This window comes from Sinohyriopsis cumingii, chromosome 8 (assembly GCF_028554795.1).
Source record: "Sinohyriopsis cumingii isolate HCF-2022 chromosome 8, ASM2855479v2, whole genome shotgun sequence".
NCBI lineage: Eukaryota > Metazoa > Mollusca > Bivalvia > Unionida > Unionidae > Sinohyriopsis > Sinohyriopsis cumingii.
Window position 1 is genome coordinate 91,491,257 of NC_142968.1, and position 20,630 is coordinate 91,511,886.

At 35.3% G+C, this 20,630-nt stretch overlaps 1 protein-coding gene across 7 annotated transcripts in view; it reads right to left on the reverse strand.

Moving 5' to 3' along the window:
• Window positions 1–7,456, reverse strand: part of LOC149794137 (pyruvate kinase PKM-like) — a 135,076-nt gene extending 127,620 nt beyond the window's left edge. For 2 of the 7 annotated variants that reach the window (XM_089968194.1, XM_089968193.1), the window contains exon 1: window positions 7,337–7,453. In XM_089968194.1, coding sequence (XP_089824320.1) covers window positions 7,337–7,384 — 48 coding nt within the window. In that variant the 5' untranslated portion in view covers window positions 7,385–7,453. Of the gene's footprint in view, window positions 1–4,358; window positions 4,503–7,336 lie in introns of those variants that run through there. The other 5 variants (XM_089968201.1, XM_089968199.1, XM_089968196.1 and 2 more) reach the window with 4 other exon arrangements.
• Window positions 7,457–20,630: the final 13,174 nt, after the last annotated feature.

The following is a 20,630-nucleotide window of genomic DNA, read 5'->3' on the forward strand; positions in this document are numbered from 1 at the left end:
CGGGTCTCACTGGACAGTTTTGTATTTTGACACCCCCTTAATTTTGAAGGTAGAAGGCATGAACCTAATTATCACAAGCCTAGCATTTATAAATTCACACATAAGCTAAACCTATAATGTGGTTTAGATTAACTTTGAGTTAGGCATGGAAATAGGTTGGCTTGTTGGTGACTGCCTGTCACAGTTAGATTTGCATTGGAGATTAAATGCATAACTTGGGCTGCAAATGAGCTGCCAACTTGGCTTACATATTTATGTGTGTCTGCTACAGGGGTAAATATCTAAAAATCTAGATGGTTGAGGGGTGATGAAAAGTATGCTAATTTGTTATAGTACTAGTGAACTTTATTGATGCATAAGGCACATACTGATTCTTTTAGCTGCCTTGTCACAGAAAAATATTCAAAATAGCTATTTCTTGTCAAAAATGAATGTAAAATTTAGGGGTTGGTGGCAGTGTTGGTTCAGTATAAAAACCACCAGTTGCATCAGGAATTAACCTGATTACTGCAGTCAAAATCTCTCATGTATGCATTCAACAAAAATCTTTAGTTTGCTTTTATTTGTATCTTCAGTGTAAAATTATTCTCATTTTTCTGTAATTGGTCATTGTCAGATGAAAATTCACCAGATAAACTGTCCAGTGAGACCTTAATAAAGAACCAGCGTCATTTTTTCAGGCTTGTCAAATGTGATTCACTGTGCCATAAATCATTTCCTTATTACCTCCATATCTTGAATCTGACATAGTTAGGTATTCCAAACATACACTTCATATAGATTTGATAGCACTTAATCATAGTAGAAGAAGGGACTTAACTCAACAGTTTTAATGCTACCAGGTATTGCTCCTGATCCATTCTCCTAATGAACAACAAAAGCCTTATAAGTTTCATGCAAGGTGGTTTAATTGAAGTATTTCACATACTTATTCAGTTCATCAACATTTTCAGTACAAACTTAGTATATTTTCCTAATTTTATGATGATTGCCTTAATTTAATGCTCTTACATCCATATCTGCTCATGATGTAATGTTTCAATACACATATTTCATCTTATTTACAGAAATTTAAGTTATAATGATCTATATATAAGAAGTTCAGGGTTTTATTTTCTTGTAGGTCTCAAGGTGTATTGGAGCACACCTGCTGAAGTGATATTGCTAACAATAGGACAACATCAACAATTTATTGGGAGTCAGACATGCCAATTGTTGTGGAGCTTTCACAGGAACAAATATATCTGCACCAGTTTCATTGAAGTTTTTGGTGAGTTATGTTAAATGGATGTCCCTTTTTACATTGTGTTTTTTCTCCTCCCCTTTTTTACTTTGCATGATATTCTATTTGCTTTAGATTCAATTCTTTGCAGGTGACAATCACTAGCAAAACAAACTTCTAAATAGCAGCAACTTCAACAACATTATGTGCCGGCCAGTATGAAAATGTTTTAAAGGTCACCTTCTTAGTGTTCTTAAAATACATTATCCATGCATATTGTTTTATCAACAGATGGGATAAATCTGGGTATAGAATTTCATTGTTTAAGTTTCCCAAATGATGTGGTTCAGTTTACAAGGACTGGTCCATACATTTGATGTTACCTGATGAGTTGCCTCCCTTAAGTCTACCTTGGATTTCTCTATTCTAGAATAGATTTGACCTTCTTCATGAAATCAGTGAGAGTTCTGGTCAGTTTATATATGCAGTGCATCGTTATTATTCTTTCAAGTACTTAGCATGTACATTCTGCAGCTATTGTATAAGAAATTCAGCTTGGCTTCTTTTACATCTTTTATTCACTACTATTTCAGATTGCATGAAGAGTTGTATTATTTGTGTTCTCAGACATCTCTGATATCACCAGGCACTCACAAGACAGGGTGTATTAGCTATGAAAAATGATGAAACTGACATATTATAAGGAAATTGTATGTTTCAGAGGGGAAAGTAATACATGAAGTATGAAGCTGTTTCATAGCTGTTGCTCTGTTTGATAGCTTTTGGTCATTGATAAATTCAATAAGTCATAGGAAACAAACAATTTTGAATTTTAAACTTCTTACGGTTGCGTTTTATTTAGAATTGGCCAAAGTTTTGAAAATAAGAAGATTTTCCCTTAATCAAACTGCTATTTGAATTCTTAAGGTCTAGTTTCGTATTTTGGCTCCCCCCCCCCCCCAATTTTGAAGGTAGAAGGCATGAACCTAATTATCACAAGCCTAGCATTTATAAATTCACACATAAGCTAAATCTATAATGTGGTTTAGATTTACTTTCAGTTAGGCTTGGAAATAGGTTGGCTTGTTGGTGACTGCCTGTCACAGATTTGCATTGGAGATCAAATGCGTAACTCGGGCTGCAAATGAGCTGCCAACTTGGCTTACGTATTTATGTGTGTCTCCTACAGAGGTAAATATCTAAAAATCTAGATGGTTGAGGGGTGATGAAAAGTATGCTAATTTGTTATAGTACTAGTGAACTTTATTGATGCATAAGGCACATACTGATTCTTTTAGCTGCCTTGTCACAGAAAAATATTCAAAATAGCTATTTCTTGTCAAAAATGAATGTAAAATTTAGGGGTTGGTGGCAGTGTTGGTTCAGTATAAAAACCACCAGTTGCGTCAGGAATTAACCTGATTACTGCAGTCAAAATCTCTCATGTATGCTTTCTACAAAAATCATTAGTTTGTTTTTATTTGTATCTTCAGTGTAAAATTATTCTCATTTTTCTGTAATTGGTCATTGTCGGATGAAAATTCACCAGCAAGTTGACATGAAGGGTAGCAGACGATTCTTACGTGTGGGACAACTTTGAGCAAAATTGGAAACTTGGATTAAGATGCAGGCTTTTTTAAGGTAAACATTTCTATCTTTTAAATAATGTATTTATTTGTATGATTCTAAAAGATATTTAGTAGATAGGATTTTCTGGGTTACAGGTTCAAGAAGGTCATGGAATGGGTCATGTTCACATTTAGAAATCACATTTTCATATGTATTTCGAGTCGAATTGTGGGGCATTTTTTAAATACTTTATGAATGTCACTTTTCTTATTTAAAGTAAGGTCGTTCTTTCTTGATGCAAATGAATTTTTTACCCAAATAGCACGTGATCCAATGTTTACAGAAATTACTTATCGTTGCGCAGAATTACCCGACGCGGAGAAGTGACCGATATGGTGTGATAATTAATATATATATCCTATGAGCATCCATGGTCACACACTCATAAACACAACTAGAAATCATTTATGTTCCGATGTATATATTTATCATGGTGTCCAAATAATGACCTTCCAAAGGAATATGGGTGTAGGAGGATTCAAATAAAGTGAATAATTTTTATTTAATTTTTTTTTAAAAAAAGGTATTGTATTTGTAATCAAATTCTAAAATGCATCACCCATTTCTTAAATAGCCAGTACGGAACACATGACCTGTATGATTTATACCCTAGAAGATAGGCCGATAAATCGATCCCTCGCCTACAATAGTGACTGGCGGGTTAGGAGCTGAGGTGGGGGGGGGGGGCTGATTTATCATACTGCTTAGGAGAATACAGACTCCCATCTCACCTAACTCCTCAAGTGATAATCTCAGCCACAAGTATGATTAACTTAGGTCACAACCACAAGTAATGTTTAACTATCCAACGGAAAAAAGAAGGAGACATCTATTTGTTGGTCTAATATATGACCTTGTAGTTGCCATTAGGTTGCCCCGAGTTCATTCAACACATTCTGGTCTGTTTCTTAATATATTAGGTCAACGTCAGTTGCGATTTTCTTTGCAAGCAAATTTTTCCCTATCTCAAGATAACTTTTTCCAGGCTAATATGCTGGAAATAATTAGCTATTTTTCTCTACAACTCAACGCAAGCGAGTGTTATTTTTAAAGCCAGTCCTGCCCCCACCCCACTCCAAATGAAATGAGCCCTTTACGTCACATATAACACACAGCATACAACACTGTCTTTGGCTGCATTATGCAGAGATAATGTGAGCTCAGTGCCTTTCTCCAGGAAGTCGACCTGGTCTGGCTTGGCAGGTATCGAACTCGTGACTACTGAATTACGATCCGACACTGCCAATTGAGCTACCACGGCTGCCGCAGCATAAAGTAAGTCAGGCGTGGCACACTACCCATACAGGAACGCATTCCTGGAGTCCTGCAGTCATGTATATTCACATTTCAATAAATAACTTCACCGCCTTTGCTTAACCGGTCACGATGAGAATTACATAAAACAGACAACCAAAGGCAAACGATTTTCTGACCTTGAAAGCAGTTATGCCCTTCGATTTCCATAGCAATGCGATTATAAAATACGCATATAAAAACGAATACTCACGTTCAAAAATATTTTGTGACAATCCGCAGTTTGTACAATCACTAAAATATTAAATATTAACGAATATCTTCCAAAACTGCACTACTGAAATGTTTCAAAATATATAAATTTGACTTTATCCTTCATGCTAATACACATGCCACATTCTTTCTCGAGTCAGAATGTACTACTATAATACATATACTTAATGATCGTTACCGGTCCAATATTGAACCGTGCGCATAAACCGATTTCTTTTGTTGAGGCTCTGTAGAGGCGGTAAACAAGTTCGAATTAAGCCTGAAGTACGATGACAGTACACTAATTGTATTTAGAGTCGGAATTTCATTACATAATAAGAAACATTAGCTCGACGGGGTTATTTTACCGACTTAAAACAATAATATAATCTCTGATGTCATTAACATGCAGGTTGCGAGATTTGTATAATCATGTGACTCAGAATACAAATAGCCAGACCCAGGACAAGACGTACTTTCGTCTCGTCTGTCAGCGGATTAAAGACATGATGAACGTTATGCTCACGAATTTTGAGAAAATAAATCATGTTCCTATCGATTTCATGCAGATATATCTCGATGAAAGGTCGTTCAAGTTTGCTGGACCGGCTATTAAGCGGAAATCCCATGCCGACACGAATGGTGTCGGCGAATTAAAATTATTCAATAGGGAGTGGACTCTAACCCTACACTCCAACATAAAGGTCCAAATATAAAAAATGGGGTGACAAGGGTCAGAGGAAATTCGGACTACTGACAGACGAGACAGAACTACCGTGTTGATGAAAATGTATCTGGCACTCTGCATTGCTAGTCACATGGCCACACAAATCTTGCGACCTACATCAGAAACCCAAGAGTCATGCGGTATCAACAATAAACCAATTTTCAATGTTTTTGTACACAAAGCTCGAAAATATTATAAATGAAAGTCATGTAATGTTTGCAGAAAAGAACAAAAGGAATGTACACTTAATTCTCAATATATCTATTCCGAGAACAACGACCAGAAACCTGTCGCTAACGCAACAATCTAGAGAAAATTAATTCATCAAGCATAGAGCACGTGTCAGGGAATTATTATGGTATTTATGGTACGATGCGACTACCGCAGTGACATGTGCTCTATGGTTGATACCTACATGACTTGTATGACTAGTACTTTAGATGTTCAATAGGTTGTCAGAAGTTCGACTTTAAAGTTCATGTTAGAATTTTATTCTTTAGTAATTTCAAGATGACAATGTCTGTTTACTTGTGCAGATCTTCGATTTGATTGGCCACTTGTCCTGATATGGTTTGGCTATGAATAAAATTCCACCTATTACTGAAAAGTTCCGAATGTCTTGATGGCCTGTGTGACATTTACTATAGTACAGATCATGTAGGTGTTTAAACCCAATTATTTCAGTAATAAGCGGCATTTTCTAAGAATTTTAATTACTCCTACCGTTAAATGGCATTTATTAACTTTATTTGGATCCTCATACGTCATATTCCTTTGGAAGGTCATTATTTACACCCCTCAAGAGGTACATGCGGCATTTCCCGACTCGGTTTACCACCATGTCGGCTTATTCTGCGCGTCGGTTAATTCTGCGCAACGATACGCCATTTCAGTAAACATTGAATAACATGTCACTTTGGTTAAAAAATCCATTTGGTATCAAGAAAAAACGAACGTACTTTAATTAAGGAAAGTGATATTCATAAAGTGTTAAAAAAAATATCCGGCATTTCGACTACAAATGCACATGAAAAAGTGATTTCTAAACGTTAACATGAAGACCCACTCCATGACATTCTTGAACCTGTAACCGAGAAAATCCGATTTACTATATATGCATAGTTTAGAATCATACAAAGAAATACATTATATTAAAGATGGAAATGTATACCTTAAAATAATACTACATTTTAATCCAAGTTTCCAATTTTGCAAGAAGTTGTCCCACACGTACAAAATCGTCTGCTACCCAACGTGTCAACATGCCGCTAGAACATAAATTCTCAAGAAAATCCCCGGCGTATAGTCTATTTCTAAATTCTGTAACAAGTTTTTCCCATCAACAAGACGTTGTAAACACATTGCATCCTATTCTTTTTTGTTTTTCTTCCACATAATAGCTTACTTCTTTAAAAATATGTTGAACTTTACTAACATTTTTACAAGCTCGGTTTAGTTTGCCATTTATTGGCATTGTTACGTTGAATTTTGTAAAATTAGCTATAAACCTGACCGTAACTGAACTGCTGACAGAAACAGTTCAAAGTAATGTATTTAATTTCTATAGCCAGATGGATAAACATTACATCTTTCAAAGCTGTGCGCAGAATAGGCCGACATATCGCGAGTCAGGAAAACAGGGTGGTGGTATCCCATGTGTACAAAATTAATATTATTTTGAACAGAATATTCTAGTGATAATTGCCTCTTTTCAAATGGTATTCATTGCTTTATTTTAGTTTCGTCAATCGGTCGAATTCGGTTTGCGTTTTGCTTCAATATTGGAGGCTGAAACCTTAAGTGTGCAGAAATGTCCGACAACATTGTACTACTTGGCTAACATTGCAATGTCCATAAGCAGTGTTTGGTGAAAACAAGTTGTACTCTCCTGTTATTTGTTTTGATAGACCCTATTCCATCTTTTCTTGACCCAGTTTAGTACCTAGATAAAATTTTAACTTTCCATATTGATCAATAATTTTCGTCTGGATGTTATTTGATGACATTTAAGGTGCAGGTCATTCAACGGTCAGGATTAAATAAACTTTGATTAAACTATTTTAGTTTTAACTTTTATAATAAAAAAAGGAATTGATATTTAATTTAATCTGAATAAATACGTAATATGATCACACTGACATACTCAGTACACTTTAGAAAAAGAAAAAAATGTCGACCTGAGTATTCGAACTGGCTATAAAGCAATCTAGCAAAACATGCAAGTTCATGGCCAGTATAACAACCTGACGTACCTTAGAAAACGAATGCGCTACTCGTCCTTTAGTACAGCCAGATCCCATGAAATGTTCAACTCAATTTATATTCTCTTCTTTCGAGTGCCGACTTCAAAATGTATTTCTAAGCTCTTGTCTGTTCTGGGCGTCTCTCATGTCTTCAGTGACGTCACACAAATGATATTGTGATGTAATATTTCTGACGAATAACGTCATTTGGTGTTGCATGCTTGTTACAGCTTATACTCTTCAAGAATATATAGCTGCATGTGGCTGTTTTGACTCTTGGATCAACTAGCTCAACCTAAGTACATCGTCTTAGGGCATTAGTACGCCAGTATACTGTTTGGATCCTACCTTCCGTCTCCATTCACATACTAACATCAAATAAAATAGGTGGGTTTTTAATAAAGAAACACACACACACACACACACACACACACACACACACACACACATATATATATATATATATATATATATATATATATATATATATATATATATATATATATATATGGTACCCACTATCGGAATGTAATCCTGATACCTCTCCTCCTAGGCATTAGGTAAAATGGTCGTGTCCTGCACTAAAGTCATTGTAGAGAAAAGATTGCAGAAAATGCAATATAAATTTATGGGATGTAGTAATCAAAACGTATGGTTTCTTCCAAGTGGCTTTTTGCCATAATTTTCCCCCAGGTTTGTGGCAGTTGTATTATCCTTCTAAAGGGAACTAACTCAGTATAAGGTATGTGGGGCATGCATTCACTGAGTTTTCTCTTCGTCTGTATATTCAATCTATATAACGCGATTGCCACAACGCTGTATATCTGGTGGCAAAACGCCACTTGGAGAGTGAACATTACGCTGTAATTACTGCATCAAACGCTGCATTTGCTACAGTCTATTTTCTGCAATGGCTTGTGTGCAGAATGAGAAGATTTTGCCACACACACACACACACACACACACATTGTTGCTATACAGCAAGCTGATAAAGCATCGCTGTTGCAATATCAAATTGTGATCCGCCCATGGCGCATTAATACGCATATATACATATTTTTTCAACATTTGGTTATATTTCAACAATAGGATGTCGCTTCTATATTTTCTTAATCCGTGATGAATTTCCACGCATCAGTCATTGCCACTGTAATAAAATACCGATAAAAATATTAATATTCCCCGTCCACTAAATTAATTAAATATGGTGCATGGAAATCGTCTCTGCTCCAACGCTCCTTCTCTCTCATGCATAAGGGAGACAATAGGGGAAGTATTTGGAGTGAGAGAAGAAATACAAACTGAACTTGCACCAAGTAAAATACAAGAACCTTGGACTTCGTAACAGTTAGATGTACACATTTTATTGGATTTTAATACAGTGTTCACAATACCAGTCATACAACGTTCCAAGAGTGTCAAGACTTGTACACAATATTAATTTATAAGGAGGAATACACACTGTGTAATCTATTTAATGCTTTGTTTATTTTTATTTCTTCAAGATTTATAAAACCCATTAGTATGGGGTAAAGCTATAGCTATGGTAAGTCTCCCGAACCCCACCACCACATCTCTCTGTCTGTCTGTCTCTGTCTGTCTGTCTCTCTCAATAACTTAGTTAAAATATACCAGCTAAAATCAATTTAAAAAAGAGCGTGGCGTATTTTTGCCTTTGTTATGCAATGGTGTCTCTGGACCTACGAATAGTGGAAAAATCTAGTCACACAAAGCAACATAACTGGGAAAGTTAGAAATGGAGGGTAGAAACAACTGTATGTTATCATGATAATGACTTAGATGAACTGTAAATACATTAAAATTTTTGAAAAATTATCTCTCGCTCGTTCCCCATTTCGCTTAGTTTCCAACTCGTTTCAGTATGCTAATCATCTTCATCTTAACTCATAATCCGAGTTAGTATGGGGTCGTCCATTAATTATGTCAACAAAATGGGGAGGGGGGAGGGGGTTTGAAGAAGTTTGACAATTGTTGACATGGGGGATGGGGGAGTTCAAGATAAATTGACGTCAACAATGTTATTTTTTTTATAATAAATCAAAAAATAGGAAATTAGTCGTTGTGTTGGTATGGCACACACTCACTCGCCCGTCAGCAGCCCACCAGTTTAATCCTAAACCGGCTGAGCTCTTGCCAAGAAAGTCATAGTCTTGCATCATCATATTTTGTTTTTATTCAATGTAGATTGTAGACTGTAGACATATTTTTAAGGGAAGCTGTTACTAAATTCAAAGACTGCACTGAGCCATAGACATCTAAATAGTATAGCTATCCATGGACTTATATTAAATATCATCTATGTTATATGTATAGATGCTATATATATTGAAGTCCATGAGCTATCCCTCCAAGGATGGATAACTGAGCCTAGGAAACTTGAGAGCTTGACTATTATACAGTCATCTTTAACATAATACATAAAATAAATTATGTAGCCTAAACAAGCATACAACTTCTTCAACCAGATGCAGTAACCTTAATGCCTTACAAATATTGTACACTTTGATAACAGACTCTTGTTCATTTCAGGCAAATCCCCTCCCCCCAATTTGCATGTGCTGTAAAATTGCTGTAGCCTATATGCGAAAATTAACATTGCCCCAAAAGACAGAGAGAGCTGATGGCAATTATTGCTCATGGAGAGATGTTAAGCGCAGAATGGTTAGATGAAGATGATGTTGACTTGTCGGGTGTTTCGGTTCCCCAAGAAATTAATGAATCAGCCACTATGCCCGTTATAACAATTGAGGAACATTTGGCTTCCCCATGGGAAGACGATAGAAGCTAGAATATAAACTCTCGATTTTTTCATGAATTCAAAGTGTTATAATCAATTTGAAATCTGTTAAACAAGTAAAAAAAAATGTATTAAAATTTATTTGTAGACCTTTTAATTTCCATAATTCTATTTTTAGCATAAAAGCCAGCCGTATAAAATATTGTTAGTTTGTAGCGGGTGGTGGTAAAAGTTTATTAGGGGGGTCATTGAAAGTTTGACAGTTGTTGACAAGGGGGGGGGGTGCAAAAAAATTGCCTAAAAATTGTTGACATAATTAATGGACGTCCCCTATGCTGATGAGCATCAGCTTTATGTACGAAGCGTGTGTAGCAACAGTCACTTATTTTCACTCATAGCAGTTTATCACTTTCGCTGTTATCAGTGTTAATAATACGAGTTCAGGGCGGCCCAGGTCCATACATGTGATTTACAGTTATTTTTGCAGTTGTCAAATTTTGCATATTCTATCCGAAGCCCGGCTGACAGCGCTTGAACTGTTTATGGCCGGACATTTTTAGAGATTTCGATAGAGACATTATGAGAATGACAGCGTTATTTCGATATTTATTTAAAGTGGGTTTGAACAAATTGTTGGAATGGACTATGTTGATTAATGGCCATTTTCTGCCGCCTCTCCAAATGTCCTGATACAATGTATACTGTACACACTAGGTGGTTAACATTTATTTCTGACATCAGTTTTATGTTCACGTGTCCGTTGCCATGGTTAAAAGGCATGAAAATCAGTAATATTTTCCATTACTTCTCATAGATACTGCTTTACCGTGAGTTATTCACTCATTTTCAAATTTGCAATAGTGCATTTTTATTATTTTAGGGGTTATAAAGCTCTATAAATGAAGTTTAGTTTCTAAAACTATACCAAAATGGTCCATCATAGACAAAAATAGAATATCGAACTTATACTTCAGCTGAAAACTATTTCTAAAATACGTTGACAAAAAGGTATTTAATCATAAAATAAAAAACAAAACAAACAACAAACAACTGTTTCTCAGTAAAATAGTATTTAATATTACTGAATGATGTTTAATATTATTTAATTAATTAAATGATTGTTTGATATTATTGAATATCACTGTAATGGAGATGTTAACAGGGGCCTGTACCTTCGCTTCTTCGCCGAATACATGGGTTTGTTACCTTCACTGGAAATGACAAATGTTCTTTATGTATTTATGTACTTTTATCCTTACATTTTCATGGCTCTACAACATAAACACTGCTGTGTTTCTATCTTTAGAAGAAGAAAACAAAAATAAGTTGTCTCCTGTACCCCTTGAGGTAGCCTCTAATCAAACTAGAATCGATTTATAATCTATACATTCATCCGTAAAGATATAATATGGACATTAATAAGAAAGAAAAAAAAAACCACTTTGTTCAGCACTTTTACTGAACTTCTGAAAAATGTGAAATATGTTTTAGAAGTAACGGCATTGGAGAATACAGGAAAGAAACAGACTATAGATATTGTACTCTTTAGACCGTTTGCGTCTATTTTTAAACAAGCGCGGGGATACTGCATTGTACTTACTGAACACAATTGTCTGTGAAAAGAGAGGATGTACACGTTTATAAAGAACATATACCTATAATGAACAACTGGAAAGACAATCATGTTATTATTTGTTTTTTAAATGCTATTTACCAGCACTTAGAGTCTACAAAGATGCTGATTTACATCGTGCAATATTCGGGGATTTATAGAATGAATGCAGCTTCAAAGAATTTGTGGGAACAAGTTTGCAGATAAACTTGGATGAAAAACGAGCCAAAGTATGTTTCTACCTTTTCATTGTTTAAAGTAACTATAGATGACTCTCTCTCTCTCTCTCTCTCTCTCTCTCTCTCCTATGCGCATGCAGGCCTATATTCAATTCTTTGTAGACTTAAAACTGGGGCCCTCAATGGGGGCAATGAAGAAAATCAATTTTAACGAATGAAATAACGTTATATGAATATATGTTCATATATACCATTAAAGTAAATCTAGCCACATTATTACATTGAATAATTAAATTTTGACTCAGGTTTGGAAGGCAAATTTTGTGCATGAATATTTTAAGTACTGTATACTATACATGTAGGGCGATATGCTTGTCCGTATTCCTACGCAAAAACCATGCGAATATCTCTGTTGTTATAATCAGTAAGTGTATATAGTTATGAGGTTATCGTTTAATGAAATAAAGAAAGTATGCCATTGCAATAAATATGCATAGATAAAAAGACTGAACAAACTTGGTTTGTTTATTTTTATTTGTGCTGGTTAGGGGGTGAACAGACCAAATTTTATATATTTTTTTATAGATATTTTTTATTATAAATAAAGCTTCCTACGAAAATGAAAATACAAGGTCAATAACGTCAAACCGAAGCCTCTAACCGACCGAGACTTTTTTCTAATTGGGTTACCTCATTTTGTTACTTTATCTTTGTCGCTCGTGTTTTCAAATTTGTATGTGTTTGTTTACCCACCCGGAAACTCATTGTCACCCTCCCTGCTGCTGTAACGAAATCATTATTATATCAGTAATGGAATCTCACACATCTCAACTAGCTCCAGGGCGAGTAGAGGCAATTGAGAAATATATCCTCGTCCGTGATTCTGTCAAGCAACAACTACAAGAGCGTCAGGAGTCTAATGTGGAATTTACAGAGGGAATAGAACAATTATTTGAACCGGTTACGAAGGCTACCAAAGATCTTCCCATGTTGGAGCAAACCGCTAAAGCAGCTGGAAAAATAGCATAATGAACTATAATAAAAACGATTATACCAGAGCTTCCAGGCGAAATAACTGCAGCTCAACCTCTTGACAAAATCAAGAAAGAAATACTTGAAGGTATTGACAAATCTCGTGCTGAAATAGGCGATATTAAAGGCCGTATACCAGAACCAGAACAAGGAGGAGAGAGAACTGAAATAACTGATACATTTACCAAAGAAAGTATTACCACAATAAAATTTAAAAAACAAAATTAAAAACAAAAAGCTCACGGCGTGGAAGTATTATCTTCGTTTGCCGTGCGCAGTTTTGATCAAAGAAAAGGAATTTTGAAACCGGAGTACATTAATGATACTGTAAATCGTGATAACTGTTACAAATGGATATTTCGCTTAACTACGGAGTTCATCGGGTCCGAAGTAATGATCGAAGATATATTGCATTTAGTGATGGAAGTAATAATTATCTTACACTGTTGCAACACCTACAACTACAATTACAACAACAACAATTACAACAAGAAACAAAAACCACAACAATTAATGATAAAAAAACCAAAACAACCACAACAATGATAAAAACAACAACCACAGCAACCAGTCCAAACAACAAGTGAGGAAGAAGGATGGCAGGATGCAAGTTCCACCACCGGCGCCACTGGAAGTGGTATTGCTAGTCGAGGAAGTGGTCTTGTTACTCCTTGCCCTAGCAATGTTCTTGCCAATGTTGAACGATTATAAATCCGTATTGGAGGAGAACGAGCTGTAATAATCCCCCAGAAATCATCAATGAAGCAGCTGATATTTGTCAACGATTATTTACGGGCGGTATCATGAACATTAATGTTTATTGGTCTCTCATGGATGAAATCGTTGACGATTATCGCAGTGATTGAGGGTATATAATTAGATCAGTGGCAATAAAATAAGATGATCATACATAATGCTCAACGTGGACTAATCATGGTTAGGGCGATGAATTCGCGATTACCAACATATAAAACGAACTACGGTGATGGACTTGGTGATGTTGTTCAGGGTATTTTTAGAAGGATAGCCCCAAAAGCAATACCGATTGCAAACCAACTGGGAATGAAAGCTATTGGCGTTGTTCGTGATAAAAGATTTGGTACTGTTGGTGATGTTGCTAGCAAAGTAGTCTTAGCAATCAAGGATGGACTAACACAATATGACGAAAACCCCAGCCAGCAAAATTGCCCAGTACTGAAATTATGCCTGCAGATGTTGGTAAAATAATAAATCAGGCTGCTAATAAGAAATCTAGCAGAGTTGCCAGGTGTATGCATGGCAGAAAAAGGAAGTGGTCTTCGTGTTAAACGTTAACAGTTATAATAAAATGTTCAAACGTGTATCTGGTCCATCCAGCATTTAACACAGATGCACCAATTGCCACGACGATACTTGGTCTTGCAAGATACAACAATGATTACTAGACAAATTATTGGACAAACCAATACAAATTAAAAAAAAAACTATTTAAAGGCAAAGTAGTAACCCATAAATATATTATCATATGTAATATCCGACCTCATCATGTTCATTATTTTGAAATACAACGACACTTTGATTAAAAAAGATGAAAAATGTATTTTGTACTACAACGAGTACTTTTTGCAGCATTTCCGGTATTCAGATAGTTAACTCCCAAACCGTATTATTGCGTTCCCGGTGACAAAATAAATATGCCTGAAACAGCATATGAATCCGACATAGTACAGACCAATTATTGTTCTGTTTTACTGAAGTTATCACGGTACCAATTGTTTTTCCATAGACCTCAATGCTAGTGTTTTGTGAAATAAATATACTTTCTATCCTACTTCATCATGCATGTCACACACTGTCATAGAGAACAATGTTAGATTGTCAATTTGACAAGGACAAAAGGTATAACGGTACCAATTGTACAATTGAAGTGGGCGGAGCTTAAGGTGTACTTTCTGTTAAGCTTATAAAAAAAAGTTGAGCCTCATGCCAACATGAGAAAAATGTGAAGTGACAGCTACTTTGATGACCTTACCTTGGACAAATTTATGGGGGCAGGGCCCCATAGGTCCATGGACAGTCCGAAGGCAACTGGGTTATAACATCCCTTACAGGTACCCAAATTCCAGGTGAAGTAGTGTCTTATTTCCATCTAATATATAAGGGTGAATAATTTAAATAACATTGATACATATATGGTATATTTCTTCTACGTAAGAAATTTACAATAATGGCAGAAATTTACCCAAACCAAACAAAACATACCTTTTCAGTTTTTAAACTTGTAAACTTTACTGTGAGAAATTATTAAATTGCTTCTACTTACATTTGCATCATGATTGAGGGCTAATATAATACTTCACAAATCTCTTCAATGCAATTAAATATTCAAAAATACATTATTGATAAAGTGAGAACCTGATATTCAGACATATATGTAGTGGAGACCTCAGGAGGGATGTATTTTTGGTTTCTGACTATGAGGCGGCTGTGTTTTATCATATGGTTCATGTTCTTTACAATGCCGCCATGAAGAATGCAGCATTCCATAACCAAGCAGATATGATCCCATGCCAATTTGGATTCTTGCGATGGTTTGCAAATTCTGAAGAAAAGCGTGGACTTGAATGGAATGAATGGGCAATGTGTGACTCAAATGGTTATCATTCAATAATGTTAGACCTAATATGGAAGTTCCACAAGAATTAACAGCTGGACATATGTAAATACAATTAATTGAAAGTCAATAGTAGATTATAACTGGGCTTATACAAGTGTCAATGGGAAATGCTGACTTAAAGAAACTGCTCTTGTCTGTTGGTATTCCCTGCTAATTCAGCAAAAGGGAATGCAAGAGAACTTAACTAAATAAACTGCATGAACAATTTCAAGGCAGGAAAGTGTACACAAATGGACAATTAGAGCAGGACAATTAAATTCAAAGTGGGAAGGAATACCATATATTTAATAAATTACCTAATATTAATCATACCAGAATATAATACATGATACAAGTGATCTATCTACAAGTACTTAGAGTGTTCTCTATCCTGGTTTATGGCATGCCTTACAAGAACAAAATGGTTGTTTTTTTTATACATGATTTTTCATCTTTTGCAAGTAAATTAGTCAATATTTGTCCAAAATCAACTATATTATATTTTTACATAACTATTATGTTACATGTATTCCAATCTAGGAACTGACAATGCAGACTTAAAGGCATCAGGCAACACAAGTCAATATCTATTATAGCTATATAAATCAAAAGTCCCCATCCAAGGCTAACTTGTGCTATTTTCTGAAGGATTCATGCATTTTGTTCTTAATAGACTTCAATATTTGACCAAAACTGTTCAGCATCCGTTTGTTTTCATACATCAAACTAGTACAGTTCATAAATGCCGCCCACATGTATGCATTTCTATGGATACAATGTGAGGCTGTTCTTCCCTATAGGTATCACAGTACCAATTGTTTTTTCCATAGACCTCAATGCTAATGTTTTGTGAAATAAATATACTTTCTATCCTACCTCATCATGCATGTCACACACTGCTATTGAGAACAATGCTAGATTGTCAATTTGGCAAGGACAAAACCAGGTACTCCAATGCATGCAAGAGAGATAGCTCTGCTGGAACTAAACAAGGGTAAGAGTTATCTAGTCACAACAGCCACATTTTCATCCATGTGTACCACATTTATAAAAAAAAAAAAAAAAAAAAAAAATAAATACAAAAAATATTATCTAAATATAAATTAACATAATCTTACATGTTGCCAAGAAGCTTAACCAATTACAGCTAGTGTTGTTCTTTATTTCTGAATACACTGTTCCATACACATCAAGCTCCGCCCGCCTGGTCTTATACAATTGTACCATTATACCTGAATGTTTACTCTTAGGCCTGCATTGATATTTGTTTGATTGGTTGATAAATAAATAGGGGTTCACCGAAGGGAGTGTTATCGGACGCTTGACATGCACGTAGCAGGTTGTTAAGTACAACCCGTTGGCTAATATTTCAAATAAATTAAGCCTGTAAAGAAGATAATAAACACTTTAAATGATATTGTAGATGATTTAGTTGGTATTCCCAGCAAAACTGCGTTCATAACATTTATGATTAATTAAGTAATTAAATAATAAATAATTAAGAATCGAATATGTCTGTATAGTACTCTACATTAACCCTCACCACTGACAATAAAATAAAATCTTTTTACCAAGTTGTTTGTTATTATTATTATTTAGATGTTTCATTTCAGAAAGTTTTAACTGTCTCATGACGTATCATCAACACTGTTTACATAACAGTGTAATACACATTATTAAGACATAATGAAATGTTTATAAAAATCCCATGCTTGATAATTCATGGACTAGTAATGTAAAAGAAAGATTATATTGAAGCTTAAATGATGTAATTTCTTTTATTGCACTTGTTATTTGAAAACAAAATAGTACTGGCAGTGTTGACATTAGGAATAACTGTATGGATTTTTTTGTTACATAGTTCATTTAAACATTTCTGAAGCCTCATTGTGCAGTTTTGATACAAACAGTAACAATCAAGGTAAATATAACCATAATTTTTGAATATTTACATGGTCTTGATTAATTTATTTCTTGTGTTTGATTACGTTACATATGTTAGGGTTTAAACATCTTTTAAAAAGATATTTAAAAAATGTTAGAGAATACCCGGGAGTGTCCGATTTTACCCTGTGTTGAGCCTCTATTTTGCATGACCCAGCATGATCACGTGATACATATATGTTCAAAATGGATGCTGCAAAATAGCAATTGAGGTTATCTGCTAACATTAATTCCATTTGGCAGGAAAAACTTTAACAGATAAGTCTTATTACTGCATTCGTCCGATAATAACCCGATTGACGGGACCGCTCCGGTGGCTTAGTGGTTAGAACGTCCGCTTCGGATGCAGGAGGTCGTGGGTTCAATCCCCTGCCGAGTCATACCAAAGACTTTTTAATAAAAAAATTGGTACTAACAGCTGCCACGCTTGGCGCTCAGCATTAAGAGGTTAGTGTTAGGACTGGTCGGTCTGGTGTCAGAATAATGTGACGGGATGGGACATCATGCTACATGTCTGCGTTATGATGCCCCAGTGCTAGACATAACAATAAACTGTCACACTGCAGACATCATACCGATATGACTGAAACATTGTTAAAGCTACATTAAAAGTCCAAATCACACCACAAACACACCCGATTGATGTTATAGGAAATTCTCTGTCTCTGTCTGTCTGTCTGTCTGTCTCTCCCTCTCTCTCAATACGTCTAATTCTGTACATGTATGTGGTGTCTTACAACAAAACATTTAAAGGCAAACAAAATAACAAATTCATATTTTCCAGCTACATATAATGAGAATTCGTATTAAAATGTTTAATGTGTGAAACTTTTTATGCCAAATATAATGACATTTTTTTGTGTGGTCCAATAGATAATTTTACATACTACGGTTTATCTATAAAATTTTTAAGTCAGTCATGGATTATTTTCTCCAAGCCCGACAATTCATAAAACTGAACTTCTGCCAGAAGTTCCTCTAATTGTACATAGCTGGATGGTAACGTTCTGGATATTGAGCCAAAATTGATATTCCTGAGATAATTTAATATAGTCCTAAAATGCCTTGGTCACGGTCAATTAAATATGTATAAAAGTTTTCTACTTCATAGGGTTGCAGAGGGGATTCTTTGGTTATCATCTTGCTCAGTAGCAATGATGGATCTGCCTGCATAGTCAGAATGTAACAGCATGGGGTGCCAAAAATGGTTACTAATCTTTCAACAAATTTCTGTGCAACAGTTGTAGCTTTTTGATTCCTATTGGGGATAGCATCAACCCATTTTGTGAAATAGTTGGCAACCGCCAGTAAATATAAATTCTCTTTATTACTTTTTGGTAAAGGCCCAGTCACATCAATTGCCCATCTTTCCATAGGGGTTCCTACATTGTAGGATTTCGTGGGTGCAGCAGCAGGGAAGGCGAACAGACGACTTGGTTGAAATATAATTTGCTTAAAACAAAACATCATACGAAAAAAATAATAAGGTCACGGGTTATTTTTCGCATGTACTTTGTTTACATATATGAGGTCGCGCCTTCCCTGCTGCTATTAATGTATCCAAATATTTTATCAACTCCGATTTGTTATCTTGTTCGATGATCATGTAAATTTATTGTTATAAATCCATGCGGAGTAGCTTGCGCTCGTGAAAAAAAGTTTCTAAATTTATTTATATCCATGTCACCGCCACACGAAGTTTGATGAATATTTCGCAACGTATTTGTATCAACTCCATCAAGCAAAACTAAAATATTACAATTGTCTCTGATCACTTTTGGTATTTGTGTGTATCGCTGAGTAACATAAATCACATCAGTGTTTTCATGTCTACCTCGAGAAAAAATCCTAGCAGGATTTGATTGTTTGTCCAGCATCACATCATCGTATACAACCAAATTATTAATAAATCCGTCTATGGAATCTACTGATGGTGCTTCATCAATATCGGTTATAAACCCGACAACATCTTTATCTTTATCCAATAATCTTGCGTTTTCATTAAAATCTTTAAGCACATCATAACATCTCTGATCATCTACAGACGGGGCTACCAAATACAACTTATCCCATTTTAGCCATCTCATTATAAGATTAAGTAACAACTGTGTCTTTCCACTTCCAGATGGGCCTATTATTATCATCCTAATCGAGTTCGGTAACGCAAGATGGTGTTTGACAGGTTGTCGTTTTCGAGTCGCTGAGAAATCAATTATATTCATATCATATAAAAAACATATGAATCTATATTGTTTACGCTGTAGAACTAAAACCCCAACTAATGATCTATCTACGGTTACAACAAAAAATGCGAGAATAGTATATGGTGGAAAATGTGCAGTAGATGGTGGTGATATTGCTAAATTAATGTCAAAGTTCCCAGGAACTCCGTGGGCTAAATACTCTGGAGAAAAACATCTACCAGGATATAATTACTGTGGCCCTGGAACCCGACTTGATATCAGGCTTGATAATCAGGATCAACCAAAACCAGGCGAGGAACCAATAAACGCTATTGATAAAGCGTGTCATGTTCATGATGTAGCTTATAAAAGCAAAAACCTACAAGACAGACATATTACAGATGTGAAGTTGATTCATTCATTAAATTCTATAAAAAATAAAATATAAAAGAATCATTAGCTAATTGGTTAGTAAGATCCGCGATGAAAGGTAAATTAGCGCTAGGGGCTGGTAATGTATAAATGGAATCGATTTATTATTCCCCAGTTGGATACTGGAGGGGTAAAGCAGCAATTAGTAAACTCGCTAATGCAGCAAAAGTCAAGTATTCTACAGCCGCAAAATGGTTATCCAAACAAGCAATATGGCAAATCTACCTACCGCCACCCAAGCAAATTCAATTTGCACATTTCGATGTTAGTGTTCCTAATGAAGTTCATCAGACTGATATATTATTTCTACCACATGATACCGTTAAAATTGGTCGACGTCAAATAACATATAAATACTCGCTAACTGTTGTTGATGTTGCAAGTAGATACAAAGATGCAAAACCGCTATCAACTAAAACATCATCTGAAGTAGCCGATGCATTTGAACGAATTTATCAACGAGGTGGTTTACGATGGCCACAGTTATTACAGGTTGATCCTGGCAAGGAATTTCTTGGTCCAGTATCA